Source organism: Pleurodeles waltl, chromosome 10 (genome assembly GCF_031143425.1).
Source record: "Pleurodeles waltl isolate 20211129_DDA chromosome 10, aPleWal1.hap1.20221129, whole genome shotgun sequence".
Classification (NCBI taxonomy): domain Eukaryota; kingdom Metazoa; phylum Chordata; class Amphibia; order Caudata; family Salamandridae; genus Pleurodeles; species Pleurodeles waltl.
The window spans coordinates 111,743,071-111,769,039 of NC_090449.1; the positions used below are offsets into that span (position 1 = coordinate 111,743,071).

The 25,969-nt window shown below is 43.6% G+C and overlaps 1 protein-coding gene across 2 annotated transcripts in view; it reads right to left on the minus strand.

Annotated features, from left to right (window-relative positions):
• GAA (alpha glucosidase) overlaps nt 1–25,969 on the minus strand; it is a 480,333-nt gene that overhangs the window by 276,375 nt on the left and 177,989 nt on the right. For both annotated transcript variants that reach the window (XM_069209906.1, XM_069209907.1), the window contains exon 9: nt 25,805–25,915. In XM_069209906.1, the coding sequence (XP_069066007.1) occupies nt 25,805–25,915 (111 nt within the window). The remainder of the gene's footprint in view (nt 1–25,804; nt 25,916–25,969) is intronic.

Genomic DNA, 25,969 nt, shown 5'->3' on the forward strand with positions numbered 1-25,969 from the left:
ATACCCACCCCTGTATTGAATGATCATTATCAGTTTATTGGCGCAGGTTCTTTTGTTCCTAGGATCAGACAATAAGGGCACATGAATACTTCAGGAGTACATTTGTCGATGGATGGTCGTTCCAGTTCAGCCACAGGCTACGGTTCATTGTTCCCCACTGGGACTTGGAGAATTCAGTTCGTGGATGTTAGGTTGTCTTCGATTTATTATTGCAAAGAAAGAGGAAGGACTAAGGAGGCAGAGATTTATAGGAGACGAGGCCTAGAACTCGGTATATTTTTGGACTACAAGTGGTGTTGGGAAATATAGTTTTTTCTGTTAATTAACGTTGATTGGCTACTGTAAATTCTCAGTAAAAAAAAGAAAAAGCATAATCCCCGGCTCCGTGTCCTTAATAGAATTGAAAATTCTTGACACAATAGCAAGAATTTTTTTAACTCTTCATCATGTTTGTGTTCACTTGCATAAAACTGGTCCCCAAAACACTGATCTTCATCATCATCCTCCTGGCACTTTTAAGTGGAGATCAGAGGGACTATGTGCTACCCCAAAGGGTCTTCATCCTCTGACCCCTCATCATCCATCAAATGTGCAAAAGGAAAAGGTAGAACCTTGCTAGGTGAGCTATGCACTGGCACTATTGTTTCTGTAGGTGATTTTGTTTTTACAGAAATGAGTGATGCAGGTATCAGCAGCATTTTCGCTAACAGTGCCGTTGTCATCAATATTGTCAATGAGTCCTGTAATGGCAATGTCGATGGGTGCCTTGTCAGCGTTGTCAGCAAGGCTCACATAGGTCTTGTTAACAGCAGGTGTCATCAACCATCTCAACGACGGCATCAGTTGTCAACAATGTTTTCATGATCGTCATCAAGACCTTCTTGGTTGATGGTGCCATCGTAGAGGATTCTTGATGTAACAATTGTCTTTGAGGCGCTGACGACATTAATGTGGGAGATGCCGCATAAGTGTAAGTAGATATGGCTGTGGTGGCAGTGACCACCTAAGCTGCCGATGAGGATGTCTAGAAGCAAATTGGGGGCACAGTTACCGTTGTTGAGGGTTCCGTCTATGACAGTAAGGATTGTGATGATCTTTTGGTTGTATATTCCTTCAGAGAAGGAGTTGTAGGCTCTGAATTAACTTTCTATGAGGAGAAGTTCGCCTTTTTAGAAGTATGTGGGTGCTCCTCACATTTTTTAGAATGTCTGGAAGACCCATGATGGGTCTTTTTTTAGAAGCATTTTTAAGTGACCCTGGAGGCACATTTTCAGGAGATCTCTCTCTCGAAGGAGTCCTGGAGGAGCTATCACTACCTACCTTAGACAAAGGGTTTTATTTAGATATAATCTCCGCAGCCAAATCAATAATCTCCCCTCTGTCCTTCAGAGTTTTTTTGTGAAAAAGTGTGACATACCTTACAGTCCTTAGATTCATATTCAGGATGAAGGCAGTAGATGAACTTTTGTGGATCATCAGAGTGCAGACTCTTTTTGTCACATGCCCCACATAGCATGAAGTATCCCTTTTTGGTTGGTTCTGTCACTGTAGACTAGGTAGAGTCTGGTACCATAGAAATAACTCCTGACCTGAGGAGAATACTTCTCAAAATTGAGTAGACTGTTGAAAAACTGAGCAGAGCTCAGGGAGACACCCATCACACGATGTGCAATAGAAAATCGGAGGGACTGGAGCCTCTGTAATGGGTGTTCCCAAGGGTGCTTTTGCCTGATTGGCTGGACTTTGGGTATTTGTTTTATGATGTAAATAAGCTAATAAGGTGAATGTCTTTGACATTTACCTCTATGTAGGTTTTTCACTATTGCTGTCTATGATACTGAGGGACTCACACGTCGACGACAGGGAATGATTCAAGCAAGTGAATCTACGAAAGATCCAATACTGGAGAACTAAACTTCCTGAGAACACAATTGGACTCTTATCAAACAACAGTTTTTGGAAAAACGTCCAATTGTGTAGTGCAGGGGGGAATTTAAATTACAATGATTTAACTCAAGTAATTTTGTGAATTTCCCCATCGCACTTGTTACGTGAAATTCACAAAATAACACAATTATGCCACGTCGCTTAATTACGTGCCGTTCACAGTAAAAATGTAAACATTAACACCTAGGAACAACAGAACACCTGGTGTCAAAAATTTTGTATGACATTTCTCACTAAAATAGATCAATTTCATATTTGCATTTCATGTAATTTCCTGCAATTTTGCCGTAGTTTGGCATAATTACACAAAAGTATATGCCATAAGTTTTGCACCCCTTTTATGGCAGACAGTCACAAAATGGACATGGCTTCACCATAATGAAAGGAACTGGCGGAGGCACTATTATAGTTACTTCCTCACAAACATTGCGAGGTGTTGAAACACTGCTTGGGTCACTTCCTCATAGCACTCAAATTAATGCCAAAAAAACGATTTCGCGGATGCATGTCTATGCCCACCAACAACGTACAGCAGCTATGCAGCACTCAGGTGAGTCCATGTCACCTAAACTTCCACCAAGCTCAACAATGAGGCTGAATGGTGTTGCAGAGCATCCTGCACAAGCTATGATGCAATGGTACAATATGCATCCAGAGAGATGTAACAAAGCAAATCTGGCACTGCTTTCGGACACTTATCTATATGCAGTGACTTCCCATCAGTCATTCCCCCCCACACACAGTGTTGTGTTTTAGCCAACAGGACCATATGGGCCACAGGTACGATGCCATTTAGCATGTCTTAATGGGCTGATTGCTATTTCAGGACTTTTCATATGTACAAAACCCTTTCAGCAGTAGCAAACTGCGATTACTACTGTGTAGAAATTACATTTTGAGATCCCTTAAATAGATCATTGCAAACAGGGATTGTAGGAAACTGGCCTGGTGCGTGGTGAGCACCTATGGCGTTATCGCCTTAAACCAGGTCCAGTTATCCCCTAATAGTGAAGTGTAGGCAGTGTCTAGTAAGTCAGGGCTCTATAGAGGTAGCTGTGGATGAGCAGCCAAGACTTATCTAGGTGACATACAAAGCTTATGTTATACCACTACATTCACTCCGCTTTTACACACATGAAAGAACCACACAATGTTACAAAAATAAGGGTACTTTATTAGGGTTAACACAAATACTAGAATACTGAATAGGCAGTCCCCCAACTGGAGGTAAACACACCATTATGTACCCATTAGCAATCAATAAATAGCATAGGAAGCAATAAGCATTGGTAAAAGCAATGGCAAATAGTGAGGGCCATTGGGGAGGGTCAAGCCATATACTAAAATAGTGGAATGTGAAAGTCACCCACCCAAGGAAGTGGAATCGATAGAAGGGAACTGGAGAGACCAGAAACCCCAAGAGGTGAGTACCAGAGTGACCCCCAGTGACCAGGAGAGCAGAGGTAAGTACCTGATTTTACCCAAAACCAACAGGAGGACTTTGGAAAAGGATTATGCAAGACCCAACCAAGACTGGAAGAACCCAAGGGTGGATCCCAGCAGAAAAGGACTTGCAAAAGAAGAGGACCAAGCCCAGGTCGCGTTGGAGTGTTTGGTGATGGCAGAAGGCACTACCCACCCTTCTGTGGATGCAGGACCAGGTCGATGGTGGATGAAGAAGATCAGCAGTGCAGCACAGGAGCTGAAGAGAAGTCCCAGAAGTGATGCCCCACATTGGCGGTTGAGATGCAGTCGATCAATTGTTCTGAAAAATGACCAACAAGCCTTGGAAAATGCAAAAGATGGAGAAGGTGGTTTGCAAGGCTGAAGAGGACCAGATAGGTCCAGGGGCCTCAACCCAAGGAGGGGAGTCCGGGGTGAACCTCAGCAGCTGGGAGCATCACAAGAAGAGGAGGCAGCCCCTACAGGCAACCCACTGGCAGCAGGCACAGGAGTCGCAGCGAGGCCCACTCAGCACACCTGAAGGATTCCCACTTTGCTGGAGCAGCAAGCAGGAGACTGTGCTTTGCAAGAAGAAGTGCTGGGGGCCAGGACTACACAGAGCCTGAAGATTTCTTGGAGGAGGAGCAAAAAAGCCTTGGCAGCTGAAAGAGTTGTGTTGCACAGGGGTACTGTCCCGCAATGAGAGGCAAGGGCTTATCTCCCAAATTGGACAGCTGGTAGAGAGGACCAAGGGGACCACTCCAGACCACCACCTGTGATGCAGGATCCACGCAGTTCTGGAGGAAAGAAGATCCACGTAGTTGCAGTTGGTGCCTGCAGATGTAAGGGAGTGACTCCTTCACTCCAAGGGAGATTCTTTCTTACTTCTTGTGCAGGCTGAAGATTTGTCACCCTCAGAGGATGCACAGTCGGGAAAATGTTGCAGTTGCTGGAAGTAACCGGAGAAACAATGTTGCAGAGTTGAGTCATCGCTGTAGTTGCAGATTGTCGGTTCCTGAAAGGTCCAGTCGCAGTAGTCAGAAGATTAAGTAAATGATGCAGAGGAGTCCTTCTGGAATCTTGCATGTCAAATTTGAGGACCCACCGAAAAGGTAGACCCTAAATAGCCTAAGAAGGGGGTGGGGGGGGGGGGAGTCGCCTAGCAGGGTGACCACCAAACAGGAGGTGGGGGCGGTGATCACCTACCTGATCTGGCCACTCAGATGCTCCCATGGGCCTCTGCCCACCTTGGATTCAAGACGGCAGAATCAGGTGGCCACCTGGAGGAGCTCTGGGCACCACCCCTAGGTTGGTAATGGACATGGGAGTGGTCACTCCTCCTTTCTTTGCCCAGCTTCACGTCAGAGCACGGATAGGGGGTCGCTTCAATGGTGCAAGCCGGTTTATGCAAGGAGGGCACTAAATGTGCCCTTCAAAACATACCGGTGGCTTGGGGAGGCTACCCCTCCCAAGCCATCTAACAACTATTTCCAAGGGAGAGGGTGTTACTTCCCTCTACCATAAGAAATCCTTTGTTCTGCCTTCCTTTGCCTGAGCTGGTCAAGCAGCAAGAGGGCAGAAACCTGTCTGAGGGGTGGCAGCAGCACGGGCTGCGGGAACACCCCAGAAGACTGGAAGGAGCAATGCTGGGGGTCCTCTAAGGAGCCCCCAGAGTGCACTGAATCATGCAACCAATACTGGCAACAGGATTGGGGTATGATTCCGACATGTTTGATACCAGGTGACCTGTGTACAGAATCCTGGTAAAAATGGTTTCCCTCCACTTACGAAGTCCAGTGTAATGGAGCTGGAGTTGTTAGGGGACCTCTGCTCATGCAGGGGTTCCCTCACACATGGGTACCTGCACTCTGCCTTCTGGGCTAGGAGGGCCATCCATAGGAATGACTTATAGTGACCTGTAGTGAAAGGGTGCATGCACATTGTCACGCAGGCAGCAAAGGCAGGCCTGCAAACACATTTTGCACGGGCTCCCATTGATGGCACAATACATGCTGCAGCCTATGGGGAACCCCCTGGTGCCCCAATGCCCTGGGTACTTAGGTACCATATAACAGAGACTGATATGGAGGCACCAGTATGCCAACTGTGGGGTGTGCAAAGTCCTAAGCAATCAAATTTAGAGTGAGGGAGCACAATCACTGGGGTCCTAGTTAGAAGGATCCCAGTGAAAACATACTGACAGCAGGCAAAACGTGGGGCTAATCATGCAAAAAAGAGAGTACTTTCCTACAGGGATTACCTATTGGCGACCCCCTTGCACAAGCCATTTTCTAAATGTGAATTGGGCATTTAGGAAATGCAATTGCTTTTTAAGTGATGGATAAGTAATTTGTGGTGACAGTTGGAGGTATGAAAATAAGGACCAATGATGACACTATCACCCAGCAGTACACCAAAGGGAAAATACCACTGGTAGAAAATGGATGTTGAGGGTCTTAATCAGCTTAGAAGATCCCTAATGGAATTTATGGAGGGCCTTCACTCTTGTTGGTGTTTAAAGTAAATTGAATGGAAGGCGAGTGAAAGCTTTGTCTTGCCTCTGTCTCCCCCTATTGATTTAGGTGGTTATTTAATTTGTCTACAGCAGTATATCGTACCAAGTGTACGCAGTGCCAGCATATTAAATCCTACCGGATGGCTGCAGCACTCATTGTGCCACTGATTGCAGTGGCACTATAAAATCTGAACCCAGTCCTACCATTGAAAACTGGCAGAGTAGTTTTGACGCATCAAAATAATATCTTCTGACAGGCCGAAAATCATAATTATTATAAATATTTATAAGACCCTCCTAAATATGTCTTACTGCCCATAAAAGTAGGACTGTAAAAGGTTTATGTTAAATATGTCCTTACAGTGATGAGCACCTCAAAGCTATTTTCATTGCAACAAGGATGGCTGTTCTACTAGATAACACTGGGATGCAATATTACAAACTAAGACTGTATTTTGGGAGGAAGGGGACCAGCTAGAAAAATAAGTTAAAAAAACAATGTTCAATGTTTATTAAAGAACAAGTTACTTAACTTTGATAACACATTATTTGGTAGAGACTCTTAAGCTGCTGTTTCTTTACCTTTGAATTTCCCAGGCATCAGACTGGATCCCAGAACTTTTGCTTGAGCAGTACCCCTGCGCACCGTTGGGCGGCTTAATTAAGTTCTGCGTAGCATCATCGTCACCAGATGTGACGCAGCAGGAAACTATATAGGCACCAGATTAATATTGCCGGTTTCCCTTACTGGACTTTTATTTGTTTTGCTGTCACTGTGTTTATTATATTGTATTTCTTATTTTTTCTTGTTTTAATGATATTCACTGTTTTGCATGCATACTTCATTACTAGTTTAGTACAGAATACATATTTCACACATTGCACTAAGTTAAGACACTCTCCTCTGTGCAACAGCTACCAGGGGTTGAGCTCAAGTTAATATATTGACTTAAGGGTTCACCCTGACCAGGATTTTGATTATTATTTGAGATATGTACTTACCCCCTCACCTAATAACCCTGCTTCTTACACTGGTGTTCAGTGGTGGGACCCTGCATTTATATTTTGCAGTCCACCCAGTGATTTCTGTTGAAATCAAAATGTCATTTCATAGTCTTAGATCAAAACCAATTTTAGATTTTTAAATTCTTCTCATATTTTTTTGTTAGCTTTATATATTTATTTATTTTACTTTTACCTAAATTTAATTCCTACCTGTATTCAATGTAGGGTCTGAGACTTCTGAACAAATAAAGGTGAAAACCCTGTTCAATTCTCAGTAGGTAGGCCTGAAGAATCTTCTTCTAACGCATAAAATGAATGTTCCAGAAGGCAATAACAGGGCCTGTCTCAATCGGTAATGTGCAATAGCACTTCTTATGAATGGGAAGAAACCAAACCTGAGGTTTATCAAAACCTGTTGCAACTGAAGTGCAGTGGAGAGAGCTTAGATTTGAAATAGACTTGGATTCTTTCTGTTCTTATACAGAAGACTAGTATCCTCCTGAAACTCCGCAACAATCAATATAAAACTGTGATAAGGCCAATGTTCTATTACTTCACTTATTTGGCAATACTTGCGTAGTTTCTCTTTTGCAGAAGAGTTTCTGTTTCCTAATTTTCAAAAAGGATAGAAATAAGGTAATACCGAGAGGACGTAAAAGTATGAAAACCCAGGTTGAGACTTCTTTCTTTCATTATGTCTCAAAGTCTACATTCAAGTAACAAAACTCTGTCAATATGCTCAGAAAAATGTGGTAGGACAATGAGTAAGAACTAATCAATCCTTCATCTCTTTTAATCTACATCAAAATAATGTCATTAGGTTCCTATTATCCCAATAAATCTAAGCATTCAATTGGCAAAACCAAGCCACATAATTAATGCATGTATTCTTCTATGATGAATAACACTATTGCCTCCTCAGCAGAATGCTCAATAGTTGAGTGCTGAAACATTCTTGAAAACAGAAAGAAAGGAAGCATAACTCTCCAGCCATGGATCAGGAGTTATTAAAGACATAGCTCAAGCCAAAATAGGTTAATTTAGACAGTTAAGTACAGTGCTTTGGCTCAACCATTAGAAAACTGTGCAGAGTGTAGAAAAAGGCTCAATTTCAGGATTGAAATACTCTCAATTTCAGAAGGTACCCAGAAACCAGAGGGGAAACCGAAAGCACTAGTGTTTATTTTAAAGCTGTAGTCTCAAGAAGGACTAGTTGTAGTTCTCATTGCCGATAGCTAAGGTGGACCGTTGAAGTCACTGGTGTTCAAATCCCTGAAGGACTGGATGCAGTGAAACTTTTTTTTTTTTTTATTGAGACTGCCTTAAGAAAGGGCTATGTTTACCAGTATGCACAGCGCCACCTTCATTGGAAAATAAACAAACTCCTTGGACATATTGATAGCTCTTCATTTACACATGAAGAGATGAGCTTTTCATGAGTTTGGAAGAGAGGCATCAATACTAGTCAGAGGAGAGCAAATCTAGCATACTCTTCCTGGCTAATTAATCCGAAAGGTGCGGAAAATACACCAAAAAGCAAGGGCAAAAGTATCCTAAGGTGAGCAATGGACTCAAATAAAAATAGGGGAATCAAAAGCATTGTAACACATCTTTCTCAGATCCAGGCTCCTTTACAAAGGGTCAGAACAAGAAATGACATCACAGGAAAATTATCTAACACCATCTTGGCCAGGAAGGCTCTAACACTCCAAACTGGTAACACTACCATCTTAATTAAGAATGAACATATCCTTAAAAACACCCACCATCGCTGGGAAATGTCCTTGTCCTCGTATGGCAGGCCCAGTAAGAAGGACTTACTAACCAACTTCCCCCATTAATTCATTAGGCATCTCTGTTCGTGTGTATCACAGTTTACCTTCCCCTGAATTCTCAGCCACAGCAGAAGCTATTCTGGGCTATCATAGCCATGGGCATACCAGGAAAACAAGTGCTGCAGTCTAAAATTGTAATAGCTACTGACAAGATGGAGTCAAAAGTAAAACCCATAGATTTTCAGACGATAGGTGGGACTGGGAAAAGCCATCTACTTATAATCTATCAGTACTGGACTGAAATTAATTTTTGGTCTTGGCATGATGAGTAAGAAATCAGTTTGGTAATGTCTTTGCAACAGTACGTTGACTGACATCCACATTTGAAGGCTACATACCTTTGAATGTAAATATAGCAGGCGTGGATGTGTGTGAGGCGAAATCTGTAACAAAGCAGGTCGGAAATGGCAAGGTCACTAATAAGCATAGACTTGAAATAAGGAATCAAGAATTGAGTAAACCAAGAAAAGCATATTTGCACATTACTCGTTTCACTTTCCCCAATATATATGGATCCCCTGGAAATAATATGGATAAATTAAGGCTCATCGTGTAATAAATATGATAGAATTTGTAGGCAGGTGCACACATTCTCCAAGTATAAAGTGAAAAACTGGTATTTGTATTAATATGGAATGTCTCCTACCAAGAAGCCGGCATATGTGAATCTGAACAGGAGCAGAGTTCCTGACATAAATTTTTTGGAACAAGTGGAGCACTAAGGACTACAGCTCTAAAAACCACTTTTATGCAATCAGTGCAAATAATCTTGGAGTTTATGAAGGATACCTAACCCCAGGATGTAGGTGTAGATGCTGCAGACAAAGAGACTGAAAGAGTTAATAAACAATTGTGTATCAAGGAAACACATACAAATAATAATTGGATAGTATAAATATGTAAAAGGTTTACTTCTGTAGCTCTGATGACCAATTAAGAAAATGATCAAAAAGAGTATATATATATAGAAAATGTCACTTACCCAGTGTACATCTGTTCGTGGCATTAGTCGCTGCAGATTCACATGCTGTGCACATCCCACCATCTAGTGTTGGGCTTGGAGTGTTACAAGTTGTTTTTCTTCGAAGAAGTCTTTCGAGTCACGAGATCGAGGGACTCCTCCTATTTCGGCTCCATTGCGCATGGGCGTCTACTCCATCTTAGATTGTTTTCCCCGCAGAGGGTGAGGTAGGAGTTGTGTATTATAGTAATAGTGCCCATGCAATGGAGTGAATATGTATGTACATAATGTAGTTTAAAGTGATATATTTACAAATTTTCAAATGTTCAAGATCAACTTCGAAACGGCTACAGGCTCCCGGGGAGGCGGGTGGGCGCATGTGAATCTGCAGCGACTAATGCCACGAACAGATGTACACTGGGTAAGTGAAATTTTCTGTTCGATGGCATGTGTAGCTGCAGATACACATGCTGTGCATAGACTAGTAAGCAGTTATCTCCCCAAAAGCGGTGGTTCAGCCTGTAGGAGTTGAAGTTGTTTGAAATAATGTTCTTAGTACTGCTTGGCCTACTGTGGCTTGTTGTGCCGTTAACACATCCACGCAGTAGTGTTTGGTAAACGTATGAGGCGTAGACCATGTGGCTGCCTTACATATTTCAGTCATTGGAATATTTCCTAAAAAGGCCATGGTAGCACCTTTTTTTCTAGTCCAGTGTGCCTTTGGTGTAATAGGCAGTTCTCTTTTTGCTTTGAGATAACAAGTTTGACTGCACTTAACTATCCATCTAGCAATACCTTGTTTTGAAATTGGATTTCCCGTATGAGGTTTTTGGAAAGCAATAAATAATTGTTTTGTTTTCCGAATTTGTTTTGTTCTGTCAATGTAGTACATTAACGCTCTTTTGATGTCTAATGTATGTAGTGCTCTTTCAGCTACCGAATCTGGCTGTGGAAAGAACACTGGTAGTTCTACTGTTTGATTCAAGTGGAACGGTGATATGACTTTTGGTAAGAATTTAGGATTTGTTCGTAAAACTACTTTATGCTTGTGTATCTGAATAAATGGTTCTTGTATGGTAAATGCTTGTATCTCACTACTCTTCTTAGAGATGTGACAGCAATTAGAAATGCAACTTTCCATTTTAAGTATTGCATTTCACATGAGTGCATAGGTTCGAAAGGTGGACCCATGAGTCGAGTTAAGACAATGTTGAGGTTCCACGAAGGAACTGGTGGTGTTCTTGGTGGTATAATTCTCTTTAGGCCTTCCATAAACGCTTTTATGACTGGTATCCTAAATAATGAAGTTGAGTGCGTAAATTGCAGATAAGCTGAAATTGCGGTAAGATGTATTTTAATGGATGAAAAAGCTAGCTTTGACTTTTGCAAATGTAGTAAGTAGCTTACAATGTCTTTAGCAGATGCGTGTAATGGCTGGATTTGATTAATATGGCAAAAATAAACAAATCTTTTCCACTTATTTGCATAGCAATGTCTAGTGGTTGGTTTCCTAGCTTGTTTTATGACCTCCATACATTCTTGTGTAAAGTCGAAGTGTCCGAATTCTAAGATTTCAGGAGACAAATTGCTAGATTCATCGATGCTGGATTTGGATGCCTGATCTGTTGTTTGTGTTGTGTTAACAGATCTGGTTTGTTTGGTAGTTTGACATGAGGCACTACTGAGAGGTCTAGTAGTGTTGTGTACCAAGGTTGTCTTGCCCAAGTTGGTGCTATTAGTATGAGTTTGAGTTTGCTTTGACTCAATTTGTTTACCAGATATGGAAGGAGTGGGAGAGGGGGAAAAAGCGTATGCAAATATCCCTGACCAACTCATCCATAACGCATTGCCTTGAAACTGATCCTGTGGGTATCTGGATGCGAAGTTTTGGCATTTTGCGTTTTCTTTTGTTGCAAATAGGTCTATTTGTGGTGTTCCCCATCTTTGGAAGTAAGTGTTTAGTATTTGGGGGTGAATTTCCCATTCGTGGATCTGTTGATGATCCCGAGAAAGATTGTCTGCTAACTGATTCTGAATCCCTGGAATAAACTGTGCTATTAGGCGAATGTGGTTGTGAATCGCCCAATGCCATATTTTCTGTGCTAGGAGACTCAACTGTGTTGAGTGTGTTCCTCCTTGTTTGTTCAGATAATACATCGTTGTCATGTTATCTGTTTTGACAAGGATGTGTTTGTGTGTTATTATGGGTTGAAATGCTTTCAACGCTAGAAATACTGCCAGTAGTTCTAAGTGATTTATGTGAAACTGTCTTTGCTGAGTGTCCCATTGTCCCTGGATGCTGTGTTGATTGAGGTGTGCTCCCCACCCTATCATGGAGGCATCTGTAGTCATTACGTATTGAGGCACTGGGTCTTGAAAAGGCCGCCCTTGGTTTAAATTGATATTGTTCCACCATAGAAGCGAGGTGTATGTTTGGCGGTCTATCAATACTAGATCTAGAATATGACCCTGTGCCTGTGACCATTGTGATACTAGGCACTGTTGTAAGGGCCGCATGTGCAATCTGGCGTTTGGGACAATGGCTATGCATGAGGATATCATGCCTAGTAGTTTCATTACCATCTTGACCTGTATTTTTTGTTTTGGATACATGGCCTGTATGACATTGTGAAATGCTTGTACCCTTTGTGGACTTGGAGTGGCAACCCCTTTTGTTGAGTTGATTGTCGCCCCTAAGTATTGCTGTGTTTGACACGGCTGAAGGTGTGACTTTGTGTAGTTGAGTGAGAAACCTAGTTTGTGGAGGGTTTCGATGACATACTTTGTGTGTTGTGAACACCGTTCCTGCGTGTTGGTTTTTATCAACCAATCGTCTAGGTACGGGAACACGTGTATTTGCTGTCTTCTGATATGTGCAGCTACTACTGCCAGGCATTTTGTAAAAACTCTTGGCGCAGTTGTTATCCCAAATGGCAACACTTTGAATTGGTAATGTACCCCTTGGAATACAAACCTTAGGTACTTTCTGTGTGAAGGATGTATCGGTATATGGAAGTATGCGTCCTTTAGGTCTAGTGTTGTCATGTAGTCTTGTTGTTTGAGCAATGGGATTACGTCCTGTAATGTCACCATGTGAAAGTGATCTGATTTGATGTAGGTATTTAACGTTCTGAGATCTAATACAGGTCTTAGAGTTTTGTCCTTTTTGGGTATGAGAAAGTACAGAGAGTAAACTCCTGTTCCTTTCTGATGAATTGGTACTAATTCTATTGCTTCTTTTTGTAACAACGCTTGGACCTCCAGTTGTAGAAGATCCATGTGTTGTTTTGACATATTGTGTGTTTTCGGTGGGACATTTGGAGGGAAATTGAGAAATTCTATGCAATAACCATGCTGGATAATTGCTAGGACCCAAGTATCTGTTGTTATTTCCTCCCATTGTTTGTAGAACTTGATTAGCCTCCCCCCCACAGGTGTTATGTGTTGGGGATTTGTGACGTGTATGTCACTGCTTGTTTTGTGGAGTTTTGGGACTTTGGAACTTCCCTCTACTTTTTTGGAACTGTCCCCCTCTATATTGTCCCCGAAAACTTCCCCGCTGATATTGGCTCTGATAAGTGGGCCTTGTTTGTGAGGTTGTTGGTTCCGTGCTTTGTCCTCGAAACCCTCCTCGAAACTGTGTTTTACGAAATGTGCCTCTGCTCTGTGGGGAGTAGAGTGCGCCCATGGCTTTGGCCGTATCAGTGTCCTTTTTAAGCTTTTTGATGGCAGTGTCCACCTCCAGCCCAAACAACTACTGTCCGTTAAATGGCATATTCAGCACGGCTTGTTGTATTTCCGGCTTGAATCCTGATGTACGCAGCCATGCATGTCTCCTTATTGTCACTGCTGTGTTTACAGTTCTAGCAGCTGTGTCTGCTGCATCCATTGCTGACCGTATCTGATTGTTTGAGATACTCTGTCCTTCTTCCACCACTTGCTGTGCTCTCTTTTGGAACTCTTTGGGCAAATGTTCTATAAAGTGTTGCATTTCGTCCCAGTGAGCCCTATCGTATCTGGCCAACAAAGCCTGTGAGTTTGCAATACGCCACTGGTTTGCTGCCTGTGCCGCCACCCTTTTCCCTGCCGAGTCGAACTTACGACTCTCTTTATCTGGAGGGGGTGCATCTCCTGAAGTGTGTGAGTTCGCTCTCTTGCGAGCTGCCCCTACTACCACTGAGTCCGGTGTTAACTGTTGTGTGATGTACACGGGGTCTGTTGGTGGCGGTTTATATTTTTTCTCTACTCTTGGAGTAATGGCCCTTCCTTTTAGAGGCTCCTCAAATGCTTGTTTGGAGTGTTTTAGCATTCCAGGTAGCTTGGGGAGGCTCTGGTACTGGCTGTGTGTGGACAACAGTGTATTAAATAGAAAGTCGTCTTCAATTGGCTCAGAATGCATGCTGACATTATGAAATGCCGCTGCCCTTGACACCACCTGTGCGTAGGCTGTACTATCTTCTGGTGGTGACGGTCTAGCTGGATAACAGTCGGGACTGTTATCTGACACTGGCGCATCATAAAGATCCCAAGCGTCTGGATCATCCTGACTCATCCCTGTATGAGTTGGGGATTGCATCATTGGTGGAGTGGCTACCGGTGACAGTTGCGGAGAGCGTTGTGGAGACGGTGGCGGGGTTACTCGTATAGCCACCTTTGCCTGTGGCTGCTTGTCTTTCTCCTGGAAGGCAAGTTTGCGTTTCATTCGAATCGGAGGGAGAGTGGTGATCTTCCCCGTTTCCTTTTGGATGTGGAGCCTTTTTTGTGTGTAGTCTGGCTCCATTGTCTCCAGTTCCTGTCCAAATCTATGTGTTTTCATTTGTGAGGACAGGCCTTGTTCCTCTGTGTAGGAACTTGATTTCGGTTTCGAGGCCGGATGTTTCGGTATAGAAACCCTTTTGGCTGCTTTTTTCGGTTCCAACGACACTTTTTTGCTCTTCGGCGTACAGATTCCTCGGTGCCGACTCGGTTCGGTGCCGCTCTCTCGGTGCCGAGATTGCTCTGACCCGGCGTCTCTGGGTCGAGTCTGCTCTGACCCGGTGTCTCGGGGTCGAGTGTGCTCTGTGCCGGTATCTCGACCGGAGTCGGATGACTTCGACACATGCATGCCCTTTTTCGGTGCCGATGCCCGGTCACCAATTTTTCGGGTTAAGCCATGGCCTGTTGGCGGTGGCGTCACCTGGGCTTTACTGGTTTTTACGTGAGTCTTGTGTTTCGACGTCTTACTCACGGTTTTCGGTGTCTGTTCAGGATCGACCTCTTCCGAGTCCAAATCCTCGATGGAGAAGGCTTTCTCTTCTTCCTCCATGTGTTTTAGCCCTGTCGGCACCGACGCCATCTGAAATCTTCTTGCTCTTCGGTCCCTTAAAGTTTTTCTGGACCGAAATGCTTGACAGGCCTCACAGGTATCCTCTTTGTGTTCTGGTGATAAACACAAATTACAGACCAGATGCTGATCTGTGTAAGGATACTTGTTGTGGCATTTGGGGCAGAAGCGGAATGGGGTCCGTTCCATTAGCCTTGAAGACGCACGTGGTCGGGCCGACCAGGCCCCGGCGGGGAATCGAAAACCCTGAAGGGTCGCCGGAGCTCTTCTGAATTCGGTGTCGATTTGTTGTAGCTAACCCGATACCGAACGCAAACAATACCGTCAAATTTTCCGAGTTTTTCACTAACTTTCCGAACCGAAGCGCGGAGCGAAAAGGAACACGTCCGAACCCGATGGCGGAAAGAAAACAATCTAAGATGGAGTAGACGCCCATGCGCAATGGAGCCGAAATTAGAGGAGTCCCTCGATCTCGTGACTCAAAAGACTTCTTCGAAGAAAAACTGCAGCTACACATGCCATCGAACATATATATATATATATATATATATATATATATATATATATATATATATATATATATATATATAAAAAGACAAAGAAAAAAACGTCACAAGACAACTCAGAGAAGCACCACTAAAGTAACCTTAGGAGGATGGGCCAAGAGGAGGCCTCTACGGCTATAGCAAATGGGTTCAAACTTGGAAAAAGTTAGGAAGAAATATATATTTGTTACAAAATTACATTGATGTTAAATTGATAGAAGAACTTCAAATTCTTATTTAAGCTTTAAGATGCTTCTTTAGAGTGCAGAAAAACTAAATATAAAAGTGCAGGAACAGATTGAAGCAGTTAAGTGAAGAAGAAAAAGCAAAGAGATTCCCAAGAGCTCAAAATCATTATGCCTAAGGTTGGGTATATAACTCTGTGAAGAAATCTGTACGAAAAACGGAAATCATGACAAAACTAGCACGTGATGAACAAATTAAAAAGCTGAATACAATTCAAAAGACAGATTGCCTAAGGATGATGGACCACTGATGAAAGTAAATTCTTTAAGGTCAGTTCTGAGTGAGATCCTTCCTCAAATATGAGGCCCAGAGTCTGGAAAAACTTATGAAAAATACTTGAATGGATGGAGAGGAGCATCACAATCAATGAGAGCGGTCTAAGTTAAATAAGCTCCCGCAGGAGGGACCTCCTGAGTTCTCTCCACAGGCATACTACCTTTTTCTGGGGTAGACTGATACTGGTGAGACTGAATCAATGACAAACCCTAGAAACACCATACTCTTTTGGGGGCACTTTTACAAAGTTGCTTTCTTTATAAACAAGTTTCTGAAATGCAATTTGTAGAAAAGGGTTTATTTGAACGAAGTTCTTCATTACAGGAAAGTCATCCCAGCCATCTGCCTCAGGCCAGATCCAGTTCTCAAATCACCACAACCTTCCATAGAATCCTTGCAAATCAGAGTTCTAGTGGAATGCGATGCATTCACGTTCCACTATAACTCAATGGAGAAGGAATAGTTTCTTAGCTGTAACTCCAGTTCTCTCGTAGGGATATTTCCATGATAGTCATAAGCTGTGAATATTCCCCGCCTGTCTGCGGGGACCCCGGAGCACTTTTTTCCAATATAACTTTTAAGTGTCAATGATCGCCTTACTTCAGAAAGGCCTGCCAAGTCACTTAAGAATGTTCATATGCAGCCTAGGGGAAAGGCTACAGCGTCGAAAATTCTTTGTCCAGTCTACCTTTAAAAGGGACAAATATGAGATATCTGCATTTAAATGCCTGAATGAGTGGCAAATTTTGCAGAAAAATTTGTTCACAAAGCTTTTATAGATTGTAAAACACTGATGAAGAAGTGCAGGGCAATGTAGCCCATAGGCTGCCATAGTAATGAAGAAAAAGGTGACTGTGCCTTTAAGAGCAGCCAGTCCTCCAGTATCCCATCATGCCTAGAGAGAGGCAGTTACCTCAGTTCTTTTTGTAGGAAGTCCTAGCTGAAAATTCTGAGTAACTTGAGTTAGTAATCTGTCTACTCCACCGGGGAGGCGGGAGGGTCGCTTATGACGATCAAGGAAATACCCCTACGAGACAACTGGAGTTACAGGTAAGAAACTATTCCTTCTCTAGTAGGGGATTTCCATGTATAGTCATAAGCTGTGAATAGAATAGCAAGCCATTCCCATAAACCGCGGAGGAGTAGGAAGGACACTCATGAAATACATTTTCAAGCAAAGAGGTTCCTGAGAGAAGCCTGTCCTACTTGAACATCTGCCCTGGCATCGGAGTCAAGACAATAATGCTTTGTAAAGGTGTGAACAGACCTCCAAGTCGCAGCTCTACAAATATCTGCTAAGGGAACATTCCTCATTAAAGCAGTCGTTGCCGACTTGCCTCTGGTAGAATGCGCTTTTGGTCTGCCTGCTAGTGTCTTGTTAGCTAGTTGGTAGCAAAATAGAATACAGAAGACAATCCATCTCGATATTGTCTGTTTGGAGGAGGCCAGACCGGTACGAACCGGAACATAATTAACGAACAATTGTGAAGACCTTCGAAGAGAATTGGTCTTATCTAAGTAAAATTTTAACACCCTCTTTACATCTAGAGAATGGAGAGCTCTCTCTGCTGGAGTAGATGGGTTTTGAAAGAAAGTTGGTAAGGAACTCAACTGGTTGACGTGAAAATGAGATATAACCTTGGGTAGGAATTTAGGATGTGTATGCAGTACTACCTTGGAGGAGTGATATACTGTGTAAGGTTCGTGGGTACAGAGGGCCTGAATCTTGCTAACCCTTCGTGTTGATGTGATTGCCATAAGGAAAGCAGTTTTCCAAGTTAGATGTTGGAGAGATGCCTTGTGTATGGGCTCAAATGGAATTTGCATGAGCCTCGAAAGGACCACATTAAGTTCCCATGGTGAGGAAGGACGCCTAACTGGAGAAAAGACCTTCTTTAACCCTTCTAGGAAATCTTTGATGACTGGCATCCTAAAGAAAGAGGTTTGCGAAGGACTTTTTCTGTATGCGGTCAAAGCTGCCAAATGGACCTTTATGGAAGAGAGTTGCAGAGCAGATTGAGCCAAATGTAACAAGTATGGAAGAATGACATCTTCCTGGCAAGATGTAGGGTCTATCCCCTTAGAAGAATACCAATTGCAGAATCTCTTCCATTAGAAGGAATATGCTGTACGGGTAGATGGCCTCTTCGCCTCCTTTAGGATTTCCATACAATCCTGTAGAAGATTTAGGTGTCTGTACTGGACTAACTCAGGAGCCATGCTGCCAAATTCAAGGAGGAGAGATTGGGCTATCTCATCTGCCCTCTGAACTTTGTCAGGAGGTCCGGTCTGCAGGGTAGCCTGAAATGTGGACGGAGTGACTGGCGAAGAAGGTCTGGAAACCACCACTGTCTCGGCCACTCTGGTGCAATGAGGATCAATGTGGCTGAAGTCATTGAGAGTTTGAGGAGGACTGCTGGGATCAGCGGAATTGGTGGAAAGGCGCAGAGAAATTTGTTTGGCCAGTCTATCCACAGAGCATTCCCCAGCGATTCTGGGTGGTAAAACCTGGCGGCGAAGGCACGGCATTTTCTGTTTTCCTCTGTGGCGAAGAGGTCCATAGAAGGTGTGCCCCACCAATGGAAGATATATTGGACGACATCTTTGTTGAGCACCCACTCGTGGTTCTCTTTGAGAAGTCTGCTGAGGGCATCCGCTTGTACATTCTGAGCCCCTGGAAGGTGGGTTGCCACTATGTTCAACTTCCTGGCTAGGAGCCAGTGCATGTTTTCTGGGATTCGAGACACGACTCTGGATCTGGTGCCTTCCTGCTTGTTCAGATAGTACATGGTGGTAGTATTGTCTGTCTGTACAAGCAAGTTGTCGGTGGTGAATGACAGGAGAAAGGCCTTCAGAGCTAGGTGCACCGCACGGAGCTCGAGGAGATTGATGTGGTATGAGGACTCCTTGGGAGATCAGAGACCTTGTGCTTGTAGGTGACCCATATGAGCTCCCCATCCGAGGAGAGATGCATCTGTCACAATAGTCTGTGCTGGAGACTGTGGACAAAAAGGTATCCCCTTTAGGAGATTGTCTGGAGAACACCACCAAGTGAGAGATCTAGTTGCATGGCTGGACAGATAAATCCGATCTTCCCAGTTCCCCCAACAGTTGACTCCATTGGTCCTCCAGACACTCCTGAAGAGGTCGCATGTGGAGGAGAGTGTTGGGTGTCAGAAAGATGCAGGAGGGCATGGAGCCGAGAAGGGAGGGGACTGTTGGGTGACGCATAGTTTCGGTGCCCGACACTTCTGGAGAATGGATAAGTGTAGTTCCTCCGAAGGAGACACTTTTGCCTGTAGTGTTTCTATGGTAACTCCTAAATAGCGTAACGTCTGGACAGGAACTGTCATCGACTTTTGAAAATTGACATGAAGGCCTAAACGATAAAGGAGGTCGCAGGTCCACTGGAAATGGAGTTGGGCTTCTGCATGGGTGGATGCTTTGATTAGCCAGTCGTCTGGGTATGGAGAGATGTAGATCCGAAGTCTTCGGAGATGTGCTGCCACCACAGCCATGCATTTGGAAAAAGTTCTGGGTGCTGACTTGAGACCGAATGGTAGGACGGTGTATTGGAAGTGATCTTGACCCACCACAAACCTTAGGAAATTCTGATGCTTTTTCGCGATGGGGATGTGAAAGTAAGCATCGTGAAGGTCTACCGAACAAAGCCAGTCCCCTTGTTGAATCTGAGGGTATTTCTGGTGTAGGGATAGCATCCTGAACTTTTCTTTTCGGACCCATTTGTTGGCAATTTTGAGATCTAGAATGGGTCTGAACACTCTTGTCTTTCTTTGGGATGAGAAAATACTTGGAGTAAATGCCCTTCTCCCGCTGGTTGAGGGGAACGGTTTCCACTGCTTTCTTTTCAAGGGGGGTGGAAACCTCCGCCTTTAGAAGGCCGAGTTGAGACGTGGTGGATTTCAGCAGAATGTTTGGGGGCGGAGTGGAAAACCTGAGACAATATCCATTCTGTACAATGTTTAAGACCCAATCGTTTGTTGTATGGCAGAGTGGCAAAAAGTTACAATTGGTGATGCTTCCCCCACCAGAGTGGGTAACGGAGTTGGGGAAAGGAGATTTTCAGGGTTTTGAAGCTGATGGTTGTTGAGAACCCTGATTGGACTGTTGGGTTGAACGCCCTCTCTGTGTTTTTCGCTGAGGTTGATAAGATCGTTGGTATTGTTGGTGAGATCTTGCAGGGACCCATTGAGGGGTTTGAACTCTCTGAGTGGGGTAGCGACGTTGGAAAGGTCGGAAGGGCCTTCTTTGCTCTTTGGGTTTCTCAAGACCCACTGACTTTAAAGTGTCCACCTCAGCCTTCATCCTTGCCATTTCAACATCGGCATGGGAGCCGAATACAGTGGAGCCTGAAAATGGCAGTTTCAGAATACGCTGTTGAGCATCCGGTTTCAGTGAAGTAAGCCTCAGCCATGAATGTCTTAGTGTCACTCCGTGGCAATATGTGTGTGCGGAGAGCAATGAAGAATCCGCCGCTGCACTGATGATCTGATTCGAGACCGCAGTATCCTCTTGGACTACCTCCATAAAATCCTCCCTATGATCTCTCGGAAGATGCTCTGCAAACTGGAGAAGGGAATCCCACAAGGACCTGTCATACCTGCCCAAAAGGGCTGGTGCACTTGCCGTCTTCATGGAGGTTGCGACCGAACTACAGACTTTGCGGCCTGTTGAATATACCCTCTTACTCTCTTTGTCCGGAGGCGAAGTGGAAGACGGAGATATTGCGTGGGATTTGCGAGCAGCCAGTATGACCACCGAATCAGGTGGAGGGTCAGAACGTATAATCAACAGGTCTTGCTCTGGAGGACAATACTTTTTCTGTAGTCTGGTGGGAGCAGGTTTAGTTGTGGCCGGCGTAAGGAAGACTTCCATTGCAGGCTCTAAAAGGTCAGGTACCAGAGATAGCAAAGGTCTGGCGGCTACACGCTGTTGGAGAGTCTCAAATATAATTGAAGTAGTAGGTGTAGGGGTAGCCATCGGAATGTTACGTTTTGTCGCACTTTTGACCAGAACTTCATGAAATGTGTTGATATCATCCACCAGTGAAGACCGGGGTGGAGGTGTATCCGATAAAGTAGGGGAGTAATCTCTGGTAGAGGACGAAGAATCTCTCTGATGGTCATGTGATCTTGATCTATGGCTAGATCTCCAGTGAGAGTGTCGTGATCCTGAACGGCCTGATGACTGATGGCCATGTCGAGACCGATGGCGCGATGTAGAGCGCCGGCTAGGAGCTGAGACACCGATAGGCTCTTGAGGCACTGGAAGTGGTGCCGGAAGAATCAGGTCAGACGGCTGCAATGGTGTTGCTGGAGGAGAGGCCTGAGGAGAAGGCGACGAAAGAATAGGCACTACGGAAGGAGAATGGTGTGATTCTGATGACAAATAAATCCTTCTCCTTTTCTGCCTCCTCGACGTCGATGGACTCCCCGATGTCGATCTTCTCTGTCGTCTTGACGTCGACGTTGAGCAGGACCACGACGTCGAAACACACCGTCTGCGTTTTCGTCTCGACGTTGATTCCAATGATGCCGATCTGCTTCTCGACATCGTGTGACGTGGAGTCTTCGACATTGCGCCGTGTCTTGACGTCGAGCCAGACTTCGACGGAGAGCATGTAGGCGCCATACCTCCTCTCGACGTCGACCTCCTTGACGGCGATCTCCTCGACGTCGACCTGGACCGAAAGCGTTTTCTGGTAGAAGAACGCTTCTCAGACCTCCCACAACCACTGGAGGCTGAGATAAGAGCCCTGGTGGAAGACTGACCTTACCCTCGCTCAGAGGTCCCACTGGTTTCCTGGCGTCGTCTCTCCTCTTTCCTCTTTCCCTTGAAGGCAAATCTTCTCCCTGTCGCGCAGGGTGCGCCTGGAAAATGTCTTACAAATGCTACAGGAGGCAGGTATATGAGAAGACGGCAGACAGATGATGCAGACCTCGTGGGGGTCTGTTTTGGCCTTTTTCCTGCTACATTTTGGACATTTGTCAAATAGAGAAGGCATTTTTGTGGTAAAAAAAAAAGCCTTAAGTCCAGTCAGAAAATGACAAAAATGTAGAGAGAAAGTCAAAAGACGTCTAATGTAGCAGTTATTCTCGAAATTTAAGCTTTTTGAAGAAAAAAACCTAAATAGGTCAAGCTCAATGCTCCAGGGTCCTGTCAGCAGGACCCGGAAAAAAGAACTGAGGTAACTGCCTCTCTCTAGGCATGATGGGATACTGGAGGACTGGCTACTCCTAAAGGCACAGTCACCTTTTTCTTTATTATTATGGCAGCCTATGGGCTACATTGCCCTGCACTTCTTCATCAGTGTTTTACAATATATGAAAGGTTTGTGAAGAAATTTTTCTGCAAAGTTGGCCACTCATTCAGGCATTTCAATGCAGATATCTCAAATTTGTCCCTTTTAAAGACGGACTGGATAAAGAATTTTTGGACACTGTAGCCTTTCCCCTAGGCTGCATATGAACATTCTTAAGTGACTTGGCAGGCCTTTCTGAAGTAAGGCGAACATTGACACTTAAGAAGTGATATTGGAAAAAGTGCTCCGGGGTCCCCGCAGACGGGTGGGGAATATTCACAGCTTATGACTATCATGGAAATTCCCCTGCGAGAGAACCATATTACCACACACCAAACCTTTCAAATATATATAAATATATATATATATACACACACACAACATGACATTGAAAGTAATAACTAAAACATTACATAAAAAGCAATAACTAAAGCTAGACGCAACAGTAATAAGTAAATGATTCACAATATACAGGTAGACAACCTCGTCAATGTAAAGACGACAAAATAAATACACTGTGATATTTCTTTCTCACCTAATCCTCCAGAAATTTTGGAACCTTTGTTTCTCTTGAACTCCTTCTTTCATCCACATTTCTCTCCTCTAACACAGGCTTTCTCTCTCCGTTTTTCCTTTTCTTTAACATTTTTCACCACTGCAACTCTGTTAAGATTCCACTATCTATGATTAGTGGTTTTTTACTGCATTCTTGAACAGTCTGACCACTTGAATGGGATCAGAGAGCTCAACGCTTCTTCATGGCATCCTGATCCTTATCCAGTCTCTAACTTGTACTTTTGTGACTCTTTCTCTCATCATACAATTTTTTCCTCTCTTCCAGTTTCCTAACTTCCCTTTCTTTCATACTTGCTTCTGTCTCTTTAATCTGACCGTTACCTCTCTTTTCTTCACACCTCTCCTTGGCCCATTGTGGGATTAGGCTTTCTTCTCCTAAATAGTTCTAATCGGAATTTCCCAGTTATTGTATGGTGTTTAGACTGTAAGAATCAACCTTTTCAACACTTCCTCCATTCCATCACATTTTTCTTGGTCAGCCTAATAGTTTCCTTTAAAACTCTATTAAGGCATTCCACAACACAGTTATATTCTGGGTTTCTTTGATTTTGCCCCAACGTGTCTGTCGCCACTCACAAGTATACTCGTGTTGCCCACACTTCATTAAGGCGTGCCTGTCACTGTTATCAGAGCGTGTCAGTTGCATGACTGCGCCGTACAACAAGCATAAAGCGTGGCATGCCTGTCGCCAAAACAGATCACAGCAAACAAGAGATGCTGTGGCAGGCCAATTGCTGTAAACCTTTCAGCACCCCAATATGGCCACTCCAACATGACTTTATGTAGTTTTTTTTAAGGTGAATTGGGTACTTCTCCTTGATGGATGTAATTACATAAAGACGTCCATAAACTGAGTCTCGAGGCGCTGCCACAGTTCCCAGGAATCCGTGCAGCCTGATGGTTGCTGTTGTCGTCACTCACTGACCCTGTGCCATTCACTGTCCTGACATGGAGGTAGGCTAACACGTGCAAGGGTCAGAACGCGTTTTGTTTGGATTGCTCTACTGCTCTGATAAGTGTGAATAATGCTGCTATATACCAACTGTTGAAACGTGCAAAGGGGAATATTCAATACTTACAGTTACCAGTTAAAAGTCACTTGCACACAGTCTAAATAGGACATCCTTTAATAAAGTATTCGATGTGAACAGCGCTTATTGGACTCTTGTACTTCTAGAGATACTGAGATGACGTTTCCTGGCTATGCCTTCATACAATTTGTCTTGAAAATGATTCCTTTTCTCTCCCCCCTTGTTTGTTTTGCCTCATCACCATTGTTACAAAGTTGCTTTCTTCATAAATAAGTTTCCGAAATCCAATTTGTAGAAAAGGGTTTATTTGAATCAAGTTATTTGTTAAAGCAAAGTCACACCAGCCATCTGCTTCCGCCCAGATCCAGTCATCAAATCATCAAAGCCTTCATTAGAATCCTTGGCCCCAGAGTTCCAGTGGAATGCAATCTAATCACATTCCACAATAATTCAATCAGAAGCTTTCTACCACAGGCACCACCTCGAATTTGTCTTCTTTGTTTTAAGTTCCCAAGCTCTGAAGCATATGCAGATGGGAAAACAAATACAGAAAGCATTGACGAATGAGAGGAGGTCATCTAGGTAGAAATCGAACTTATACCCAAAGATCTGTAGATTTCATGACTTTTGAAACAGCTTTGTAAAGGACGAAAGGGCTAAGAACAGGCCAAAGTGTGGGCTTTAAACTCTATGAGCTGTTCCTTGCAGATGAATTGCAAAATATCAGTTATAAGGCTTCAAGACTGAATGCACCATCCTGTTGGCCACATGTAGGATATGCTAAAGGCGATGTATCCTCTTCTAGCTTGAGGCGGTTTATAAACCAAACACTCAAATTCAAAGATTTGATACCTGGGCACTGACTTTTTCCCATCTTATACACCAGGAACTGATGGCTCGGGAAGCCAGTTGGATCGGACTCTGTTCAAACAATAGATGCTTTTGATTGTAAGGGCACTTCTTGGTCTATAAGTCTTCAATGTAGGCTTGAATGAGAAAGAAGTGGAGGTTTCCTTAGCTACCTTGGTGAACCATAGAATTATATTTGAAAACATGTCACAGAACTGGTTGGGGTGGGTTCTTATATTTTCTTGAAAAAGAAAAAGGAATGCTTGCTGCATAAATCACATTGCGACCTGCCTGGGTAGAATACTCACCACAAGACAGTGAACTATGACCTCCTCCATGCCCTGCCTGAAAGGAGACATAATGCAGGGAACTAACCATGCTACACGCTGTGCCTGCATGATAGTGTCATCACATCAACAATGAACTCACCGAGGAAGCAAATGGAATATCACACTCAATATCACAATCAGAATCAGAATAACAGAACACACCAAACAAGATAAAGCCATTTGTGTCCAAAACAGCTAAATGAATTTAAGTGCACAGTGAAAGGAGATCAGGAGAAAAAGGCGTAATTCAGTACCTGTATCCAAATGATATGAAAGGGGTACTTAACAGATACAAAGGAATGCCGAGCAGTGAAGAAAGAGGGCATTTGAAGCCTCATTCGAGTATATGTCCTCTGCATAAAATGTTCTTACTAGTTGGGATGTTTTTATGGTTTGTTTTAACTTCCTGTGTTCATAGATACAGGAGTTAATTAATGAAGAAAGTGATGCATAAATCTTGCATCTGAGCCCTTAATACAATTGAAAGTTTCTTTCTCAAAAGTGATGTAATTTCTAATTCACAAACAGTGCGATGCACATTGAGCACTACACAGTAGCAACAGGGTTAAATAAGTCCAACATAGAAAAACTCTCATGTCACCTTTCCAATCAAAGGTTGCCCCTTTGATGAATTAATGAATATCCCTCGTTTTACACCTTCATCATAAGGCCAGTATGAACCAGGGGGCTGGGTACTGCTGATTGCAGGATCCTGTCAAACAATAAAAAACATAATGAAAAAAAGAATTATGTGGATCAGCATTCC